Here is a 23,265-nt window from a genome sequence, read left to right on the forward strand (position 1 = left end):
TAAGGCAGACTGAAGACACAACTTCATGCTGTTCTTCCTCCAGCAGAAGCTACAGCCTAAATTATTTGTTTGTTCTTTCTCGTTACCAATCTCCAAAACTGTGCCCACTGAACCATGTGTGTGACTGTGCCTGGAACCAGCTCTGGGGATAACCTAGTATAATCTAGGGAGGGAGCAAAGAGCTCCAACAAGTGGACTCCTGCCAGTGTGATACACCATCAAGGAAGAGAGCTAGGGCACACTGAGCTCACCATACCTGTGCCCCCAGAATACAGCTGCAGGGTTTGGGCCTTCAGGAGTTGAGTTGAACACATACCCAAGGTGCCGCCAGAACTAATAAAGTCCTTTTCATGCCTTTCCTTATCCTTACAGAAGAGACACATGCTCAAATCCAGCTTCCTAAAGGTTGCCCTCCTAAAATCCATGAACATAGCTCATTTTCTCTATATAGATTTCACATTTCAGGAAGACTTTATATCTCATTTACTTTCTATTAAGAGTAGAAGAAGCAAACCAAGTAAAACCAAAATATTGCTGAAAGAATATTAAGTCCTGCAGTGGTAAGTACAAGAAAGGAGAACAGCAGCTTGCCATTTTAGTGCAGAAATCACACGTGATAATGAATCTTTCCACCCAGCTTCAGTGTACAAATTCCACTGCACTGTCTATATAACAACCGAGCTCTTGTTTATAGATCAGGTGCTGCACATGTGGTGTTACCCAGCCCAGTTATCTGAAGGACTTTTACCGATATCTCAGTTATGGAAGCTGCAGACAGCATAGTTATTGCCAACAATATGGATATGAAAGTCTTCCTTACTCATACAGCTCCTTCCCATTCAATTATTTACCTACAAGAATGACTGATCATATTTCAGTCACAATTTCAGGATATTAAATTTCCCATACAGGCATGTTTGCTCTCTGTAAGCTATTAGAAACCAAAATCAAAACCATTACTGAACTGGTCCTAAAAGTTATTATATCGTTAACTTGATATTACTTCACAATTTATGCTTCCTGTTAATCCTAATGTTACTTGGTTTTGCTCCACGAAACTGGTGCTGACACAGTAATTACAGCTACAAATAAACAGATACATAAATCAAGCTGAAGTAAGCAAGCAAGCTAGCAAGATATATGCTGTGACTTGCTATCTTGAGCCATTGATTTGTTTAATAATCAATTTCCCTGGTCTTAGGTTTGTGGCTTCTCAGAGCAAATCACGTCCTCTTTTCTATCTTACAATGTTTGGTGTCTTCTATTTCCGGCCCAGCCTAATGCTAAAATGCTGATGTGAAAATATTACTAAAGAAAACACAGCTAGATTAAAAAGAAAACTTTAGCATCAGAGATTGTCAAATGCAGAAAGCTAGGCAATAGCTTATCAGGTTCAAACAAATTTATTGCATGTTGTTAGAGATTTAAAAGCTGTAACTGCACTGCCAGAGTGCCCAGACCATTGCAACAGAAGGAGCAAGAAACAGAGATTCCTTCAGTGCTTTCCTGCAGTCAGGTAATTTCCTGTAGTCAGGTAATTTCCTGGTAGGAGAAGTGAACACAGTTCAAGGTTTTTTTTTGTTTTTTTTTTTTTTACTTTTTTTTTTTTTTCTTCCAGTGAGTTGTCTGTCCCTGCACCTGGATAACAGAGGATGTTAGCACACTGCAAAGAAACGTATGGCCAGGAAAGCTGTACATTTTTAATGGAATGTTGCAATACTTCTGGTGGTCACTAGATAGCACCAGTGCTTCCCCAATAAAGGGTGTAACTCCATTACTGATATCCAGCCCCAAATTCCCAGGTCCCGGCTGCTGATCTGCCCCCAGGATTTGAATGTTGGGATGCTCTAGAAAGGCCAGATCATGTAATTTTTTTTTCCAGTGCATTCGATTGTGCTAATTTTGCCTTCCAAAATTATTCAAAAAATAAAAATCACCTTAAGTATCTCACAGTACGATGTACAGGATGAAAAGACATCACTGCATGTCAACATCAGCTTCATTAGGTCTCAAGGGATGTTTTTAATAAATTGAAATACAAACTTTTGTGGTTTTAGAGAAAATGAAAAAAACTGATTCAGATGTCCTCTGTAGGCCTATCTAAATTGAACCCAGAGAGGAAAATATCCCCAACCTTTTGCTGCTTAGAAACTTTTTATTTTGGAGAGGAAGAACGCAAGGGGATGAATCTTGACTTATGTTTTCTGAACATGAGATGTGTTTTTGGCTGCTTTTTGTCCTTGGGATACACTCATCGCCAGAGTGGCAGAATGGCAGTACTACTACACCACAATTAACTCAACCCCAATCTCTCTAACTTTAAATTTCTTCACCCCTTTTATATTATTACACCTTTTAACTTGAAAGTTTGAGGATATTGGTATTTGGTTTGTATTACAAGAGTTGATACCCAGTTGAATAGCTACCGACATTTATGCTGTTACCCAACAAAGAAAAGTTTAGCTGATAGCAACTTCTTACTCAGCAAATCTATCTTTCCCATTTCAGTGAGCACACTTCAGGATGATGTGTTACTTCTGACAGTAATTTAAAAAAAAAAATCTTTAGAAAGATTGAGCTAGATTAAAATAAATGATAGGTCTATGCTACTGTAAAAAAAAAAAATCTTTGTTTTGGTATCTAAAGATGTACTTCAATTACATCTTAATTACATGGAAAATCCTCATGTAATTGCTCAGAGCTATTATTACTTAGCTAAGGATAGTACTTAATTACTCCAATTAATATTTAACATGTGTTGTATGGGGGGGGGAGGGGCGTGCATGGTATAAATGACTCAGTATATACTGAAATACAGATGCAATTTAAAAATCCCCAGTACCTAGAGATACAGTTGGAGATCCAATCATCAATTAATTTTCAAACTTTAACTTCAGATTCATCAACTTCTGGGAATTTTAATACTGAAATCCTATCATTATCATCAGAGAATAGGATCCCAAGCTATTAACCAGGATTTATGCCCCCATGTGGTTATTACTACACAACTTTAAGATGAGAAAAGTCCTGGGCAATCTGGATGCTCCGTCCCTGCAGAGTCTTGCATTCACATGTAATTCTGTGCATAAGAGGACTATCTGAAATAAATAGAATTGTTTGCATGTTCAAATTTAACTTCTTAAAATATTTGCAGACCCAGAATCTGTCAGATACAAGGGGTTTGGGAGGATATACCATGCAAAAATATTGTGAGTATTCTTGAAAAACACACCATTATGCAGTCCTCTTTTGGCATTTAATATAGAATGCCTCAATTCTCAGCCTATTTACATCAGTATAACATCAAAAATAAAGTGGGTTTGATGATTTGATGGTAAGACCCTGATAATTACAGGCCTGTCAGTTTCACTTTGCTGCCTGGCAAAATTATGGAGAAAATTATTCTGGTAGTTATAGAAAAACACCTGAAGGACAATGTGGTCACTGGCCACAGCCAAGGCAGGTTCATGAGGGTAAGGTCCTGTTTAATGAACTTAATTTCCTTTTATGACAAGGTCACCCATCTAGTTGACCAAGGGAAGCCAGTTATGTAATCTTTTTGGATTCCAGTAAAGCTTTTGATACTGTTTCTCACAGTATCCTTCTGGACAAAATGTCCAGCATACAGCTAGATAAAAACATAATGTAATAGGTGACCAATTGGCTGATGGATCAGGCTTCAAGAGTTGTAAGTAAATGGGGTTACATGAGACTGGTGGCCGGTCACTAGTGGGATTCCACGGGGCTCCATTTTGGGGCCAGTTCTCTCTAACGTTTTCATGAATGAGTTAAATGTAGAACTAGAAGATGTACTGAGTAAGTTTCCAGATGATACTAAATTGAGCAGAGCTTCTGACTCCATCAAGGGTAGAGAGGCCTTACAGAGAGATCTGGACAAACTAGAGAGATGGGTAATCACCAACAATATGAAGTTTAACAAGAGCAAGTGCCAGATTCTGCACCTGGGAAGGGGCAACCCTGGGTATACGTACAGACTGGGGGATGAGAGGCTAGAGAGCACCCCTGGAAAAAGGGATCTGATGGTGCGGCTGATGGCATTGAATGTGAGTAAGCAGTGTGCCCTGCCCTAAACAAACCAAAAATTTTATATTCTAAAGGATAAAAAATGTTACAATAGCAGGAGAAGTTATAAGAATAATATATAGGTGTTTTTTTTTTTTTAATCCAATTACCTGTAAATAAAATAACCCAGCATTTCACCTGGTGTTTTATCACAAAAATGCCCTGCTCTATACAATCCAAGGTGACCGCTTGCACTCTTACACCTGCCATTCTCTTCAAGAAGAGTGCTTTAGCTTTCTGTTTTTTAATTTAATTTCCTTAAAGTTGCTGAGGTGCTTGACTGTAGTGGATCCCTCCCCATCTCTCTCCTCTGCTTTTCCCTCCCTCTCTCTGCTGCCTGAGCCCTTATTTAATGGTGGGTGCTGGAAAAAAGCAGAGGTGGAGAGCTTAGAGAGGAGATGGGGTGGTAGATAAGAAAGGCCTGCCATCACTGTGATTGAGAGGCTCAGTAAAATCTCTCCCCCTGAAATACTGATGGATAAGCTTGCAAGTGACCTGTATAAATAACAGGCACTCCTAGACGGCTCTCTTTTTGGCACCTTACCTGCTTGTTGGCTTTCAGCACTGCTCTCAGGGTTGCTATCTGCTCCCGCTTGGTACTCAGGAGGGATTTCAGCTTCAGTATCTCTTCCATTAAGGCCTCCTTGTCTTTGTCAATCATGGGTGCCAGCTCCCGAGCTGCAGCACGCTGGCGCGACAGCTGCAGCGACCGGTCTACAGCCTTCTGCAAGTGCTTGATTTGGTCCCTTATTATGGCATTGAGGTTGTAGATGTTCATCGGCTCTTTGCGAATGTCACTGGTATCGGAGACAGGGGAGGAAGGAGGGGCTGTGATGACAGGGGAAATTGTAGGTGTTTTAGTTGGGCTCTGCTCCTTGCCAGGCTCCATGGCCTCTTTTGTCACCTGCTCGGTTGGGGTCCTGGCTTCTACGGGTGATGCCATTCCCCTTCTAGCAAGTCGCGGGGAAAGGAGACCTCGAGGGTCATCTGGTCCTTTCAGGCTGCCACTGCGGGTGACTCTGCTTTGCCTGTAATAGTCCAACATAACCCTGTTTGGTGTCTCATTGTTGCACAGGCAGACATGATGGTAGAGCTGAGCCAGTTCTTCACTAAACGTCACCAGCTCATCCTGGGCGGTGTTGAGGGTATTGTGGTTTTCATTCGCTATGCTTGTCATCCTTTGTAATTCCTTTTCCATGTGGACCATTTTTTCCTGGCTTTCCTTGGTCGACTTCTCCAGGGTTGTCACCTGTTCATCATACGTCTGGATTCTGCTCTCATACTTGGCCTTCTCTTCAGTGTAGTTTTCCACATGTTTATTATATTTCTCCTTTAAGGCTTTGATTTCTGCTTTAAGGTCTATCACCTCTGTAACAGCTACTTTGTATTTACATTCTAGAATCTCCAAGCCATTGATGTCCACTTCATAGTCATGTGCTTCCTCGCCAGGATCTCGGCCCTTCTCACAGTCATGCTCTGCTTTTAGCTCCTTGTTGCTTTGCAGCCCCCTCATGGCATTGACATGTTCCGTGAGCCTGTGGACTCGCTCATGTTGCTCGGTCAGGGCTCCCTTTGTGTGCTCCAGCTGCGTCTGAGACTCTTGCAGGTTGGCCAGGAGAATTGCCTTCTCTCTCTCCACCTGCAACAGAGTCAAAGTTAGACGCAGACACCTGGCATCTGATCCTACCCATGCTTTTCTGCTGAACGCCAAACTCAGCCAATCGTGTTCATCACTTCCATTCCCCCACTCTGCATATGCAACCTGAGGGCTTCCAAAAGACTCAACCCATATATCCCTAAGCCATGAAATTAAATCAAAGAGATATGTGTAACTTGTAGAGGATTATGAAGTCCCAGCTTCTGCTGCCATATGCAGTATCTCACACATTGCCCACGGAAGAATTAGTGCCCAAGCCCTAAGTGCATAGTCAGCTAGCGTGATAATACTGGATTTATCAAGACATATGTTCCCTGAATTTTAATAGGCATAACTGCATCACTGTCAACTATAACATGTTACACTGATACATACACATCTCCCAACGGAGTTTAAATTCACATTTTCTGTGAATAGCTTTACCATTCTCCACAATTTTTATTTATATCTTTGGACTGTTGCAAATTTTCATAAAGGAGGGCTTGATTACTGAATGCAAATACAGTAAACAAATGGCTGTGTACATTTCCACAAATTAGATCAAATAACCCACCATGTGTGAATACAACGCAGATCAGGAGCCTGAACACATGAAGCTCCTAGGAAGCCCCATTCCCCAGCACTTCAAGGAAAGCAAAATCCATCCTTTTAAGGATAATGCAGAAAAAGTGGAATTTGCAGTATAATTAACAAACCGCTGGTTCTGACCTATTAAGTTCCTTTCCAAATAGCCACAGAGAAATGTGGATGTTGAAAAGTGGAAGAGGTCCTAGAGGACTCTTCTTGAAGTTTTAAATCACAGCATCTTCAAGCGAACAAGAAATATCTGCTCAGATATTCACTGCTCATAACACACCTGAATGATTCTCATTTCAAATTTTAGTGTAATGTTCCAACTTTTTCTTCTTTGCCTTCATCCTGTTCTGAGCTGTGAATTGGGAAGCAGAGGAAGGCACAGGGGCATGGCATGATTCTCACTCTCGTGGCCTTTGCAGCAGGATCTGGAGCCTATCAGGCTGACTGCTCTTACTCTGCTGCAGTATCTCAGCCCAGTCTTTAGACGTGCAAAGACATCATGTTCCACACTCCCATTATGCGTGACTGAATTACTAATTCAGAGAATTCAAAGCTGTCAGTTCTGGAAGACCCTTCAAAAAAGCATTGCCTTCCCTATCAGTATCTCCCCAGTTAGTGTTTGGAAGAGTCAAAGCAGCCACCATGAAACTCACTGATGGAAAAGAAAAGCCTTTTAGAGACTTTGAGCTTATTAATGTTGTCTCACAAAATGTTTGAAACAGTGGTTCAGACTCTTGTTATCTCATAATGGGGCTTCTGAGCAGTAGCTGTTGCTCAACAATACTAAGGTTACTAAGGCATATGATGATCCCCTGGCTTTACAGAAAAGCTTTCAAAACATTGCCTCAATTATAACTTGCAATCGATTGCAGGCAAAGACCGTAAGATTAAAAATAGAAGCCACGTTAAAAACATTTAAATAGTCGTCCTAGTTTTCTTATGTGCAGGTGACTGATCACTCAAGAAGAAGAAAAAAAAAAGCATCATCATTATTTTATGACCCAAGAAAAATCTGTCTCCTTAAATATAGGAAGCGCCATTTAGGCACTACATAGAATCATAGAATCATAGAATATCCTGAGTTGGAAGGGACCCTTAAGGATCATCAAGTCCAACTCTTGACACCGCACAGGTCTACCCAAAAGTTCAGACCATGTGACTAAGCGCACAGTCCAATCTCTTCTTAAATTCAGTCAGGCTCTGTGCAGTGACCACTTCCCTGGGGAGCCTGTTCCAGTGTGCAACCACTCTCTCTGTGAAGAACTTCCTCCTGATGTCAAGTACATAGCCTGTGCTGTAATGCAGAAGAAGACAGCTGAATGCAATGAGTACACTGGTACAGCTGTTCCTGAGTTGCCATGCCAGTCTGCCTTTAGCCTGTCGTGCAGCTCAGCACTGGTGTCATCCCACTCTTGTTGAGCATCTGGTTTACTGAGAGAAAACACAAAACAGCACAGTCCTCCCTCCTGCCGAGTCATTTTCTTAAACAGTGATGGCTCTGTGCAGATTTCCCTGCCAGGCCTATCCTGGGGACCAACACAGAGCTACCAGCAAAAGCATTTTCATTATCTTCCCTATGAATTTTCCACTGAGTAGCCTGCCTGAGGTCTGCTCTCCCTGGCAGCTCTCAGCTGAACTCTAGTTGCTACCACCTGGCACAGCAGGCTGAAGTGTTAATTACATTATCCTCACCAGCTAATGGAGGTATTTATTCCTTCAGCCTGGTAAGGAGAGATAGATGTGAGCTTCTGGTAATTTAAAGGACCATCTCACCTTATGGTAAGAAGAAGCATGGATAATGATGCATGCAGCAAAGACAGTTGGCTTTTTAAAGCATATGTGTCCACATGTGTGGGTGGGTATGTTCACGTGGAAGCAGGCAATCAACAGTGGATTCCACCACTGTAAAAATTAACAGCCAAAGAGTTCTTTCTTACATTAAAAACAAAAACAAACAAACAAACAAAAAAACTTGGTGCTAAAGAAGCACTGTGTTTCAGTGTCTGCTTAAATTTATCAGAGTCCTACCAGATTATTGATCTCAGCTGTCATATTCTATAATGAAGAAAAACTGCAACAGAGCTAATAGGGATCATTTATGATCATTTTTCTGCTAAACATAAATGGGGTCTGGAAACAAATACTTCTTTAAAATAGGAAGGATTGTTTCCAGAGAAAACATGCAAATTTAAAGCCCATACACCATCTTGTACAGTAAGTAAAATGAAATACACGGATCTACTGAATTTTACTCATTCTAGTTCAGTAATAATGGATGACATTAATCCACTTCTGCCTGAAGATAAATACGTGCTCCTACTTCCAGGGATAAAAAATGAAGCCCCAACTGAGCCCACAGTGCACCTTCTGAATATTAACAACTCTGCTGTTTCTAAGGACAGTAGTTACATTTATTGTTCTAGACAATAGTCTTTTTTCCACACAGAACAAATGTTTGGGAATAGGCTGCTCTTCTTACATCTGTTTTTGTTTGGTTTTGTTTTGTTTTTATGATGAAATTAGTAGCTGTGGAAAGGATCCTTGTCATTATCTTAAAATGAAAATAAAAGCAATTCACAAGTATTTGTACCCATTTTGAGGTGTATCCCTCCTTCATTTCAAAGATTTCAATTTGAGAAGTTTTCCTTTCCAATATGTTTTATAGTTTGCAGTTATGGAAGCCAATTATAGCATTGATATTTAACTTTAAAAAAAAAAAATAACATGAGAATATCAGTGACCAATTCCTGGTGAGACTGGAATAAACAAAAAGGAGAACTCACTTCAAGAACGTTGAATCTCAGACACATCATTTTTGTCAGAGAGTAACAGGCAACTGGAGGAGTGTCAGAATCTGGGCTGATTGACACTTTTTCTTTTTTAAAAGCAAGCTTAATCTAAGTTTTATAATGTTGGCCTTGGGAATAGGGAAAGCAGCAGGAAGAGAGGAGTCCTAGGCTTTAAAACTGGGATGGATAATTCTTCCCACTGGACAAGAAAAGTGAAAGCAGAACAGAAAGCCTTGAGCAAATGGAATATGAGAATTTTCATCAAAACATTTATTATCTAGTGGATTTAAAAGACGGAAAGTTTTCACTTGCAATCGAATCTCTTCTAGGGACCAGCACAGATCATGGAGAATCAGCATCTTTAGAATTTGCGAAGTTGCAAAAGGATAAAGACTACGAAAACTTGCCACACACATGCACAAAATGGCAAATCTGAATTTGATTCTCTCAAAGAAGCAGCCCACTGTCCTATAGACAACAATGCTTCCCAAGGAGAGGGTCAGTTCTTTCAGCACTGTCATGGTATAAACTTCTTCTGAGTAAAGAAGAGGAGCATGTACCAAATACTGAGACATGACTGTTTGAACACCACATGGCAAAGACACTGCTGAGGAGAAAAAATCCAGTTTCACTGAAGAATTACCTTTTGTCAGTTTGAACCCAATTAAACCTCCCTCTTACCATGAGGAAAAACTTTTGATGGAATTTTTCACAGTTAATTCGTGTGACCCAGGGTGCGCTGATACAATGAAACAGAGAAGATGATTGCTTTAAAAAGAGGACACATCAGCAGTTTGTAGTAAGCCTTCCCAGTATCTAAAGAAACGAGGTTTCCAGCTAGGGACAGTCTCCCTTTTTTAAACCTTTTAACATCACTAGAATACTGAACAAAAATGGAGGCTATTTCAATGAGCTGCTGGAGCCCAAAGGAGCCACTGTGACCAAAAAACGGTTAGATTTATCTTCTAGGGTCCTTCTACAGTGCTAAGATGGACAGCTAGCAGGTAGTGACTGTCAGAAAGCTGACTCTTTGTTTAAGGATTGTAAAAGAAGTAAGTAATGCTAAAATCAGAGATTATAAACACATTTACAGTATCTTTCAAGTAGAAGCCTGCTGATTCAACAAGCTTAATATTTAAAATAATCAAGAAAAGACTTAGCCAAACAACCTTGTTTTTTAATTTCCCAACAGCTTTCACCTCATATTTTTATTGCATACTCTTCATTGTAAATTATGCTTGAAAATAGTTAAACTGTATATTAAAATATGAACATATCAAAGCACGTTTTTCTGAAACCAGGTATTTTTTCTTAACATTGTGTTTCTGAATAAAATCACAACTTGCATATAATACATATGTAGAAACAAAATATACATGCTGTTTCTATTTTAATACTGGAAGAGTCTCTACCAGAATTTTTCACAGAAATAAAATTCCAAATCTCAAGCTTTTCTGGTTAAAATATGTATATTCTGCATCAAAGCAAACTGCACTAGATGCCACTAAAATTTTCCTTGTCGTAGCTCAGATCAAAACTTCCCATGGTGAGTTTGGCAATTAAATAAATAAAACAATTAACACTGCAGCAAATACAGGACAAACTCATGGGGATTTTGTTGTTATCCAGCAAGAGCTGAAAATTGGGTTTGCTCAACTTTACCTCCAAACCATCTTTCATGTTGTAAGCAGATCTTTCTTTAGGAGAGACCCTTTTTGTCATCCCACAGCTAGAAAATGCTGGATGTTTCTCTGAAGGTGCCAAAACCTTTCAAGCTCTTTTGGTAGAGCTGATGCTCAAAAGGTTGGACAGAGGGACCCCTTCACTGTGTTGCACTGTACTCCTTTCTAAGGTAATGTCAGCTCTGGGCTATCAGCTTGAGTTTTAATTTGTATCATACCCCAAGCTCCTATTCTGGTTATGCCTGGGCTGAGCCTGGATAAATTGAAAATAAATGATCCATGTGCACTCACCTACGCATCTGCTGGCACTGCCCACATGGACAAGGCCATTGTGTGACACCTCAGATGCTCTGTGAGTACACAGGTATTAAGAGGAATGCTTGTCCCCTTTTGTTCTGTCCTGGATGCATGCTCAGTTTAATGGTAAAAAAAACTGACTTGCAGGGATCATAATCAAATCTACCTGTATTTCACTTTTTTTTTTTTCCAGGATAACTTTGGTCATAGTGAAGAGGACGTTATTCTACTTGCAATCTCAGTAATATTTCCCATTATTAAACCTGGAAAAGAGAATCTAGCCACCTGCAACTACAGTAACTAGGTCCCTTCCTACTCTTCCCAGTAAATATCAGCTCAGATGATGCTGACTCTGCACAGACAGTTATTCTTTCCTCTAAGGTTATTTCGGGCAAAATATGAATATGGAGAAACACCGAAGTAGAAATACATGGTCAAGAACAACATTGGGGGAAGTTGAGGTCAATGCAAAAACTGGCACCTGGGTCCATGTGATGTGTGCCCACGAGTTTTAGGACATTAAATTAAACTCTTACCTGCATGAGTTGCTGCTTCAGTTTCTGTATTTCTGATATGTTGAGCTCACTGAAGAGGTCAGAGACGGGGTGCAGAGATTCTCCTTTCCTACCCGTGGGAGTTCGGTAGTCACCATTGAGTTTCACAAGAGGCCCATGGATATGTCCATTCATTTTGTCATCATTGTTGGGCTCGCTCGCATCCTCTGCAAACTTTAATCCATCTACTGATATATTAATATGGTTATTATACATACTATCATTGAGGTTGATATACTGGGAGAGTTCCTTTCTCAGATTGTTCTTTTGCTCCCTTTCATTTTTTAAAGTTTCCAAGGCTTCCTCCAGCTGATGCTCAGCTATCTCCTTTAGCCGGATGGCGTCTTCTAGCTGACTGTTAAGCAACACTGTCTCCTCCTCAAATCGTTTAATCTCATGCTTTAAGCCTTCATATTCAACCTGAATTAGACAAGACAAAGAACATTCATAATACTAAAACTTGAGTCATGAAAACCTGCCATTTATCAGCCTTATTGAAATAGGTACTACAGAAAATATAATGTTAAATACCAGGCATTGCCTGCAGCTGCAAAGAAATGTCTGCACAGAAAACACAAGTGCAGCTTTCTCTGTTGAAGACTCAACTGCTCACTTTTTATGGCAGGTATGGAACAGGAAATGTTACACCTTTTCCCAAATAACTTATGACAATAAACAATGTATTTCATGCAAAGAAAGCTATTTAGTAGCAGGTGTGATGGTAACCATCAATTTATTACGAATTACCATTAGCAATGTTGGTATATCATGGTACAAAGAGATCTCAGGTTAATATAGGCTGATTTATTAATTACAAATATTCCAAAGATTACTGCATATCTAAATTTTTACCAGATGTAAAGTCACTCAGGCATGGATATTCTAAAGTACCTTGGTGTCTCAGTAGTGTTCAAAAATATTGATGGAAGGAGCAGAAACTGCAGGAGAGACTCAACTCTTCTCTGTGTTACATGTTCTTCTTTATTCAAAAAGCATTTAATTTTAAAAATTGGATATCTAGCTATTCACACAATCACTTTAAACTCTGAGATGCCTAAACTGTAGCACATTCAGCCACACAGTCCTTGAACTGTGCATAGGGATGCCGTTTTGGAGCACGTGGCAACCTGTTGTTGCCTGAAACACTTCCACCACTGACCTGGCATTGCTGCACCAGCCCTGGAAGGACTCATGGTCCTTTGCCTTTGACAGCCCCACACACGTTGCAGGATTTTATCAGCGTATTTACGTGCAGTGTGGGCTGAGGTAATCATCTCTCTTCTTAAAGGCAACTCTGACATCTCCCACAACAACAAAAGTGCAGTCCTCTCTACTGCACCTAAAAAGAAGCAAAGCCTACAGAAAACCAATTCTAGCTTGAAACCAGTTGCTCAGCAATGTAAAGACAGTGCAGAAGTTCCCCAGAGTGGCACATCTTCCCTTGCTGGCCCTCCTCATCTTCCTTTTCACTGCTAAAATATCCCACAGCATTGAAAAGGAAGACTGATAAAAATGATCACACTTAGATTTTTAGTTTAATTCTAAGCATGTTAGTCATCCACCATTTCATTTCTAAATGCCAAAAATTCCCTGAAATTCCCTGCATTGGGTGAAATAATTTGATGGTTTATCAAAGAAGGAAAAGAACTCTGAACTTTCATGCTTCTATAAAAATAATAATAAAAAAATACTTTTCATTTGAGATATTTCTAATTCAAATGAATATGCATTACTATATGCAATTTTAAGCCATTGTCTAAAACAATTTTCATTTGATATATGTATGTATGTATGTTTTTAAACAAACTATAAGATTCTGGTGAATACAGAAACATTAGCCATTCCTTTTGGAGTAGAATGTTTATCAACCTGTCAAACATCTTGTACTCATAAGCTTTTGGAAAGGTAAGCTTAAAAATCAAAGTACTAATCTTCAAACCCAGAGAATGAAAAAAATATTGAACAACAAAGAAAGTTCCCATTTAGATACGAGGTATCTTCTGCAATTGTAGAAAGATGTTCATCTAAATATATATATAAATATTAAATCCAAACAAGTATCTATGTTTATAACTTAAAGACTTGGAGGGAAAGAAAACAAACAAACAAACAAAGAGCAACAACAACAAAAAACATACGTCTTCCATTTTTCCATTTTAAGTCCATATGAAAATCAGAGTTCTACATTATCCATACAGTAACCATATCATGGATTCTTGCTTACAAAAGCTACAAAAATGATGACAGTTTCTCACCAATACTTGTAACATATGGTTTTGTAAATTAGAGTAGTAAAATATAAAATGCTCTTGATATTTTATCTTGTAGATTAAAATTGGTTTTGGAATCACATGTGCGTGGGTACGTGATACAAAATGACTGACTTTTTATGTCATTCAAAATGTGGCAATGCTTTTTCTCTCCCCAGAGTGCCAGCATTTGATTCCATTAAGAATGATATACTATGACAAATACAAACACTGGTAAACAGATTTTCTTCTGGGGGAAACTATGATGGTCCTTAAAGGGGTATTTATGTTTATTTTTCCTGTGAAGATGCCTCCTATGAGGTTGATGTGGAAAAAATATATTCCTCAAAGGCAAAATTTGCTGGCTTGTTAAGTAACTCTGACATAAAGATGATCTGCTAGAAATTCAGTTTCAGAGTGTGAAATAAGGGAATGACACCAACTTGCATTAATTGTGCATTCTCTGCAGCACTGCTCCATTGTTCTACAAGCTTCAATTCCATTTGTGCTACTGGGGTAGAATAGCAAAGACAGATGAAATAGTGCTGCATATTCCTGCTGGAATAAGGCAGCCTTACTAACGGACTGCTGTCAGAAACTGCCAGTCTTGGCTATTTGATAAATGAACCATTACATAGCCTAAAACAGGGTCTGCAAAGCAGTACTACTGCAATCTGCTGGAAGTTGGGGAAATGCTGTTACAGAGCACCATGTTATGCTGGTGTGGGAAGTGTCTAAAAGAAACTGTTTCATCATCCAGATTGGATACGTACTTATTTATCATGGCAAGCTCAGTTTTCTGACATTAGAACAAATCTCTTTCATTCAGTTTAAAAGACAACTGTGTGCCTGATGACTTCCTCTGCAGTTTTTATATCCGGAGGCAAAGGAAACTGTACTTTTGTAAAGGCAAGAGGACAGACCCGACCACTGTTTGCATCTGGATGTAAAGGGCTGTGATTTACCAGCTCCTGGGGGAACATTCTGCACTGCAGTGAGAATTACAGCATGCTGCCTTGCTGTCAGCTGCATGTCACTGCCACAGGGAAAACATAAAAGAAACTAGGAGCACCTGACACCCCTTTGCCTATTTTTGGAGCATGCCAAACGTGCAGGTTAGCATTGCTGAGCAGAGAGCAGCACTGGTACAGGAAAACCCAGTGAAAAGAAAGAAAAAGGAGAACAGGTAAAAGATTATTTCCTCTTTTCTCCACTTCAGACATGGAAAAGGAACACAGGAAACAAAGCAAGAGGAAACGGAGGGCTGACCTGCTCCTGCTGCTCGGCATGGAGGTCAGTGTGCAGGGAGGGAGGGGAGGAAACACAGAAAGGGAAAAGATGCAATCATGGATATGGTAATCATTATCCCACTATTACAAAGTTATGTGCAGAAATAGTCCGTCAGGATTTTCCCAAAACTGAGGTAAGGGCCACCCCTTATGTAAAAAACGGCCAATAACACTGTTACAGAATAAACATCTAGCAAAAATCCAACTAAAAAAATACCAATACATATACACACACAAAGAAACTTCTATCGAAGTGTTCTGCTTGATCACATCATGGAAACCTGAGAAAATGCCGTCATTTTCCAGCACAGCACCTAGAGTCTCCCAGTGCTTACTTGGTTCTGTTTCAGAGTGGACACCAGCTTCTGCAAAGTGATATTTTCTTCTTCAAGTTCAGTGTAGTCCTGCAGGAGCCTCGCCTCTCGAAATTTGTACTCTCGAATTTCATCTTTCATTCGTATCCTCTGCAGTTCTACCATTTCATTATTCTGGTGAGAGAAAAAGCAAGCACGTTACCATTTGTGCACAGCCCCTTTAACGATACACACTGCCTTTGGAAAAGGCCACACAAAAAAATTAATCCTGAAATAGAAAGGATTTAAGAGTCCAAGTTAAAACAGCATCACCCTTTGAACTGAGGCAAAGCGATACCTTCAGGTGTGTGCCGGCAGCACAGTAATGAGAACATCTGATAAGGAAGCTTGATTAAAACAATTTCAAGATTAGATGTTTATTGAAATGGGAAGCCTAGCAGGGCTTTATCATCTCATTAGTTTTATTGCTCAGTGATACAGTTGGATCTAAATAAAATTACCACCTGTTTTCCACCAAAAGATGCTCTCTACATTCATACAGCAAAGCAGTGAATTACAGCATCTATTCTGCAGAGACATCTGTTACTCGCTCGCTCGTATCAGCAGCATGGGCAGGTGGGGGAGTTGCCATGCAGCCTGCTGAAAAGCAATTGTCCAAAACTGACAAAAGCCTTGGTGTGTAGGGCAGGACTTTACTTGCAGGGCCTGGGAACAAACAAGGTCACCACTTTCATTTTCCCATTAGCAAATGTGGTTCCTGGACAGCCTCACGAGAGGTCATGAGGGATTGGTTGCACCAAAAATCACTTCCAACAGATTCCAAGCCTGAGTGTTTTTTACATCAAGGGTCAGGATGTTCTGGAAAGCCCCCTGAATCTGCTGACACAACCCTGATAAGAAAGCACTGTGGGAAGGTGGAGTTAACACAGCTGGAGGAGAACAGTGACTGACACAGCAAGTAGGAGCAATGTGCCCCTCTGCTGTGATGAGCAGCCTGGATTTTCCTGATCAATAGAAACAGGTGTAATCGGTCACAGCTTTCTCCTGCTTCCAGCAGTAACTGAGCACCGCTGCAGGGCTCCTGGAGGGAAATACTGCTGGGTCTCTAATGATGGGGCAGGGCCTCCTCTCTGCTGGGGTGCAATAAAGAACACGTGGGGGAAGCAGTAACAGGTTTCTTTAAAAGGTTTCTGTGTGGAGGGAGGGCAATATATGCAGCCTTATATCCACCTGAAAGTGTGGAATGTTTAAAAAATCATTACAGCAGAAATTGTAGTCAGTGAGCTCTGAATATATCCATCTCTGCAGCTGACCCTCTAGTACTTAGAGATAAACCCATATGGTCTGAATTCATGATAAACAGAGTTTTGCTTAGCATCTAGCTTAAATAAATGGTAATAAAATTCTGGGAAATAACACTACAAAACATGAAACAAAAAAGAGTTATTAAGGTGACTCTTTAAAATGAAGCCTTTTTGTTAAAGAAAAATAAAAAAAAATCATCATCCCCACTCTGGCAGCTGTGTAAGAAAAAATAATCAATGTGATTTCTTAACTAGAAACATGCCTTTGGTTTAAAAGATCCCCAGTGGCAAAAGAGTGACAGAGCATGAGATAAAAGTAACTCTTTGCAAATATTCTTGCATCCCTCACTTTCTAGTAAATTCATGAATGAACTGTAGAAATGGCACCACAGCTTATTTCACAAGGTAAAGGCTTTTTATACCACAGAGCTGTTTTCATATATGTTGTTTCTGTCAGCACATCTTCAGCAGTAGTGTTTACTTATGCTTTTAGGTGTGGGGACATGGGCAGGACTGAGGCTGGTGGTGGGCAACACTGAATGCACAGCTCCGCCATGTTAGGTATAAACAAGGTATTCTGCAGTTCCCTGGTGTTTGCCATCAAATTCAGTCCTCAAAAGGAAGGCCTCTTCAAAAGGATAGAAGAGGAGAGTTGCTGGTCAGAGCATCCTTTCCTTGCCTGCCTGCCTGCCCTTAGCTCTGCCTGCAGCATTGTTCTGTCACAGGGGACAAAAACTCATCTTACTTTGAAAAGACAATGAAATATTCTCTAACGGAAAGTGCATTTTATGGTGGAAAAAGCAGACATGGATTAGTGGGTAATAACGGTGGTAGGGGATGGTTGGACCAGATGATCTTGGAGATCTTTTCCAACCTTAATGATTCTGTGATCATTTTCCCTGCTACGAGATCTCTCCTTCTGTCTGCATTACACTGGCAGATTCCCAGCTGTGAAGTGCTCAGTTGCTTTCACCGTTTTGTACGAAAGGCAGTGAGTGCTTTGACATTACGGGGCAAAAGCCTGCTGTTGTCACAGTTTACAAGTGAGTAGCCACAGGAGATGCCAGACTCCCATTCTACTTTCATTCATGTGGAATCCCTGTGTGTTTTGTGCAGGTAAGCTGTTCTTCAATCTATACAAATATCTCATGCTGAGATTATACTTTGTTACTATCAGTAAATAGCATATAGTTATTTCCATCAAATGCTCTGGCTAAATGCATTACCTTCTCATGAGTGTCTACTGCTATTTTGAAATATTTTAATTATATTTTTTTTCTCAAGCAGACAATGCACAGTTATAGAAGACATCTGGCTGTACTGACACAACATCATTAAGGTGTCAATTTTTATTTGGTTATTGTATCAGCCCTCTTCGGAAGTGACTTGGACTTGTATGAGAACAGCAGGAGAGGATATAAAAACACAAGGCAAAAGTCTCTCAGCAGGGCAGTTATCTATGTGAACCACTAGAGGACAATGTGACCCAACTTATTCTCCAGTCAGTAAAATGATTCATAATTAAACTTAACTGGTAATCAAGCACTGAATGTTGAAACTGTTGACAGAGCAATTGATACGGGTGCTTTTACTAGGGCACAGCCTCAGTAGTTTTTACACTTTCAGAGAGGATTCCCCTATGAACTACTGCATCTGTAAATAAAAATGAATTTAATCCAAGAGGTGGAGCTGATAACACATGAGTAACATTTTAATGTCTGGAAGTTATTTTTGATCCTAGTCACCAGAAGAACATAGTGCAATGGTTCTAATGGACTCATGCCAGACAAGCGAGAGAAAAAAAAAAAAAAAAAAAAGGAAAAAAGAAAAAAGGATAAGGCCTTTTTGTGAAACTATAGCAAACAACAGAGTCCTTGTCAGCATTGCATCTAATTATATGCGAACAGTAATTGTGGAAGATGTCAATCACATCATTCAATGCATGTCTAATGTAACAGAACAGACCATGAGAAATGAAAGACAGAGGGCTCCAGTTCAAAAATTGGGGAGCTAATATTTGGGCTTTTCCCTACGTTTTTCCATGCAAATTTTCATGAAAAGCTTTCAGATCCTTACTGCAGTAAATTGTGCTATTTTTCATCCTACAAAACAGCCATGTAATCAGAAACTAATTAGATGCCCCAAAGTACCCTGACAAAATCACTACTTATCTGCTGGAAAAAATGCAAGCATTAGCATGATACTGTGCGTTACTTTATAATTTTCATGACTCATGAGTAAGAGAACAATGGAAAAATTATATACTTCCGATTTAATGTCACTGTGTTATGGCTGATGCAGTACAAAATCTCATTCGATCTGATGACAGTTTTATTGCACTAGCAGTAAATTGAATCTAATACAAAATTTACGCTTAGACTAATATCCATGATCTTATGTGTTTGTTGATATGTCTCACTTTCCTTTGCAGAGGAAAATAAAAGGTGCATTTTTTAGGAAAAATAACAATAAGCAAATAGTAGAAAATAAAGTTTAATAGAGTTCAAATTTAATTACCAACAGGTTGACTTTGCATGGGGAAATGGCTTAGAGGGCTACCAGCACAACTTTGACAAAAAACAGGTTTGGGTCTTCCTTCAGGATCATCCCATCACAAAACTAACCCTATTTATAAATGATTTTGTCTTCTTGCTACATGTATTGTTTGCATCTATTTGGCAACATCAAACCATAAATAAATTCACAATAAATTAATGAGGAAAAAATATCAAACCTTAAATTATCTTTGATTCTTTGCTTCTAGCAAATAGAATCATAAAATCATTCAGGTTGGAAGAGACCTCCAAGATCATCTCGTCCAACCATTCCCCAACCACTAATGTCACCCACTAACCCATGTCCCCAAGCACCACATCCAACCTTTCCTTGAACACCCCTAGGGATGTTGACTCCACCACCTCCCTGGGCAACTTGTTCCAATGCCTAACTAATCTTTCTGAGAAGAAATTTCTCCTGATTTACAACCTAAACCTCTCCTGGTAGAATGTGAGCCCATTCCCTCTAGTCCTATCTTTAGTTATGTGCAAGAAGAAGCTGATCCCCAGCTCCTCACAACTTCCTTTCAGGTAGATAGCAATGAGAGCCTCCCCTGAGCCTCCTCTTCTCCAGACTAAACAACCCCAGTTCCCTCAGCTGCTCCTCATATGGATATACACTTAGAAACTTTAAAGCTCAATTACACCTCCTATTTAGAAACCTCTGATGTGAATTGTGGATACTTTTTCATCTTCCTTAAGAAAAGGAAAGTCTATTTCTGCATCCTACAGAGATGTCTTCTACCCAGCATAGCAGGAAGTGAGAGGACACCACTGGAAAGCCGTCCCTCCTCCTTCCTATAGACGGAAAGAACCACAAAGGGACTTGCCATACCAGGCATGAAAAGTTCTGCAGACTTGCACACCCTCAAAAGGAAATGGTTCTCCAAAAAAGTAAGAGTCTATACTCAGCTTACTCAACAGGGGGCAAGGAGAATTGGGGTAAGCGTAGCTTTGGAAAATCCTGGATAAAGGCAAAGCATGAGGTTTCAAGCAGCACCGCCAGCTAGCAAGAAAATGGACAAAGAGAAAATGCTTTATCAGGTAGGATATCAAAATAGTGCTGTGCAATAAGGAGAGAGGTAGTCTTGTTAACTTCACTGGCTTAACCAACAGGGCAATGAAGCATCTGAAAGTGTTGGAAAGCCAGTAATGGCGTCCAGAGATACCCAGCTTGCCCCTGGCACATCCTGATTTTTCATTCTGAAGCGGACAGAGAGAAGAGAGGACAAAAAGGGGAACAGAAGAGCAAGGACCATTTTTCCTTTTATTTACTGTCAACTGTTTTCAGTCCCTGGATGAGGTCCTCTAGACTTGCCTTGCAGTTTCTCTACTGCACATACAGGAATACTTACTTTCAACTGAAAGAATGATATTTTCAGTGTTTCAGAGGATAACAAAAAATACAATGCGATTTTGTGGATGACCTAGTCTCTCCTGGTCTGACATTTGTGTAGACTTTGAAGCCCTGATCCTGCTGATGAATCATAGATGTAGACACCCTAGCAGAGTAGAGACAGAGCATCTCTTATAGAAATGTTTGTTCTTCCTTTTCAATATGTAGATACCTCTATATCCCAAAATAAATTACTTCAGAGATTCACTTTCTTTACTGTAAAAAGTCTGCATCCTCCTTTTTAATCTGAATTTATCTCATTTCGTCCTTCAAAAGATTTAATCCAGGTGGCATTATTAGAGTTCATAATATCATATATGATCTAACCATCTGTATTGGCACATTACTTTGAAAGCACAAACACCTCTCCTACAGTAACTGAGAGCAGAAACCACTAATAATTGAAATGTTTGATTCTGATATTAAAACATTTTCCTTAGCTTTTGATATACTATGCAGCCTCAAAAAAAAAAAAAAGACATACTATTGTGAACAAGATCTGTAGAATAATAAGTACCTATAATCTTTCCCTCTTATGCATTTACTTGCACAATGACAGCATTATAAAAAACAAGGATTAAAAAAAAAAAAGTGTTTGTTAGCTACGGTATGTTGAATAGAAAGCAGATTAAGATAATGCATGTTTCAAATTGCCTCACCAGCAATGGCTTTTAAATAAAGTGTTTTACAATCCACCTAATAATTTCACCGCCTGAGATTTTCAACATGTTTAATTGGATAGATAAATCTAAAGAAGTTAAGGTGAATTTCTATTAAAAGCAATTAAATGGCCCATTTATGTAGTCACTACAGTTTGAAACCAATAATATTCAATGTTTTAAACCCTCCTACATATAAATCCTTATAAAATACTTATTTTATTGACTTTCATATATAAATATATATATAAATATAAAATTAACAAATGTTCTTATTATTTAGGCATTTAATTTTCCTTCTCCGTAGCAGGGGTACATTATATTTTAAGGACTTTTGTATAAATGAAGTATAAATATCTAATCATATATATTTATCTGGTGAACACATGAAAAATAATGGTTTGATCTTGACTGCATTAGTAGCACTCCATATTTTATATCAGCACCTTTAACAAACACTGTTGCAATATTCCTAAGAGTTCCTTCAAAGAAAAATAAACTTCACTTAACAAAATTGTATTAAACCAATGTACAAGGAAATCCAAACTCCAGGGTTACAGCACAGTTCAGTTCATATGATTCTTTCACATATCTGTGGAATGAAGTTGTGCATTTAAACATGAGCATGGCAAATGCTAAAATATTTGGCTGGAATAAAAAAGTTTTGCTGTGAGAAAGACATTGTGGAGGTCATTTTGTTTCAAGTTAAAATTCTGCTACTTACCTGTCTCCTGCAGCTCTGGTGGCATTAAACATTTCTGATAAGTGGGAGTATTTGTTTTTAAATGCCACATTGGCTGGGTCAAAGAACAAATGAAATACCTGGGCCTTGAAGCAGGCTCATAACAGCATCCCACAAAACAAGAGCAGGCAAGGCAGGACTCTCCACCAAGAGTCTTTCCACAGTCCATTCAGACCAACTTTGGTCTTCAAATTTCTACTGGTTCCAATGGACCACAGCCATCCAGGGACCACCCCCGGCCAAAAGTCCAGTCCTGCTCTCTCCCTGTTGCCCACTCTGCATCACTAATTATCCCATGCCTGAGCATGTCCTATTACAAAGATACCCTGAGTATGTCCTATTATAAAGATATTAAAAATAAATTGCGCAGAAAAAAAAAAAAAAAAAAGTATTTTTTTTTAAAAGGTGTGTGTGTATTCATTCTGTGGCATTTTGGATTACATAGCCTTTTTTTCTTCCCAATTACAGACTTTCCTATGAGTGTTGTCACTTTCTAGCCACAATTAAGGAACCCAACAGAAGTGATTCTACATGACAATGCCTCAAGGCAGGGTTTTTGATAAAGGATTCACACAGGCCTTTTCAAGCTTGTCAAGAAACCCAGGGCTTGTTCTAAAGCTGAGCAGATCACTTGGGAGAGGCATCTGCCAGCTACACCATCCCTTTGAGAGGCCATCTGTCAGGTGCAAAGTGCCAAATTTCCTTCTAGACCCAACGGGGCATTGGCTGACCATCAAATGAAAAGTTGTGCTAACAGGGTGTGGATTTGTGCTCCTCTGTTTAAGCTCATCAGTGGGACAGCTGCTGTTCCTGGTCCTAGCCCCCCTTGGGCCAGCACTCTCTTCCACGTCATCAGCCAGATCAGGGGGCAGCAAGCCACCCCCAAAAGCAAAACAAAGTTGTTTTTCATGGCATTTACTCCCTGCTACTGTTGGCAGGGTGAACACAGAGACACTTGTGCTAGCAGGAGGTAGGAAACAGGAACACGTACCATCTCTATTTTGGATATTCTTGCTGCTCAGCCACAAATACATAACTTACTTGAAATTCCAGAGGCAGAAACCCAGACCCATCAATATAAACTGCAAAATTTATATAGCCTCCAGCAGGACTAAGATT

General features: G+C 39.6%; 1 protein-coding gene across 13 annotated transcripts in view; it reads right to left on the minus strand.

Annotated features, from left to right (window-relative positions):
- BICD1 (BICD cargo adaptor 1) overlaps positions 1 to 23,265 on the minus strand; it is a 174,539-nt gene that overhangs the window by 37,262 nt on the left and 114,012 nt on the right. For all 13 annotated transcript variants that reach the window (XM_027471438.3, XM_072039356.1, XM_072039376.1 and 10 more), the window contains 3 exons: positions 15,512 to 15,664; positions 11,621 to 12,058; positions 4,628 to 5,722 (listed from right to left, as the gene is read on the minus strand). In XM_027471438.3, coding sequence (XP_027327239.1) covers positions 4,628 to 5,722; positions 11,621 to 12,058; positions 15,512 to 15,664 — 1,686 coding nt within the window. The remainder of the gene's footprint in view (positions 1 to 4,627; positions 5,723 to 11,620; positions 12,059 to 15,511; positions 15,665 to 23,265) is intronic.

Source organism: Anas platyrhynchos, chromosome 1 (genome assembly GCF_047663525.1).
Source record: "Anas platyrhynchos isolate ZD024472 breed Pekin duck chromosome 1, IASCAAS_PekinDuck_T2T, whole genome shotgun sequence".
NCBI lineage: Eukaryota > Metazoa > Chordata > Aves > Anseriformes > Anatidae > Anas > Anas platyrhynchos.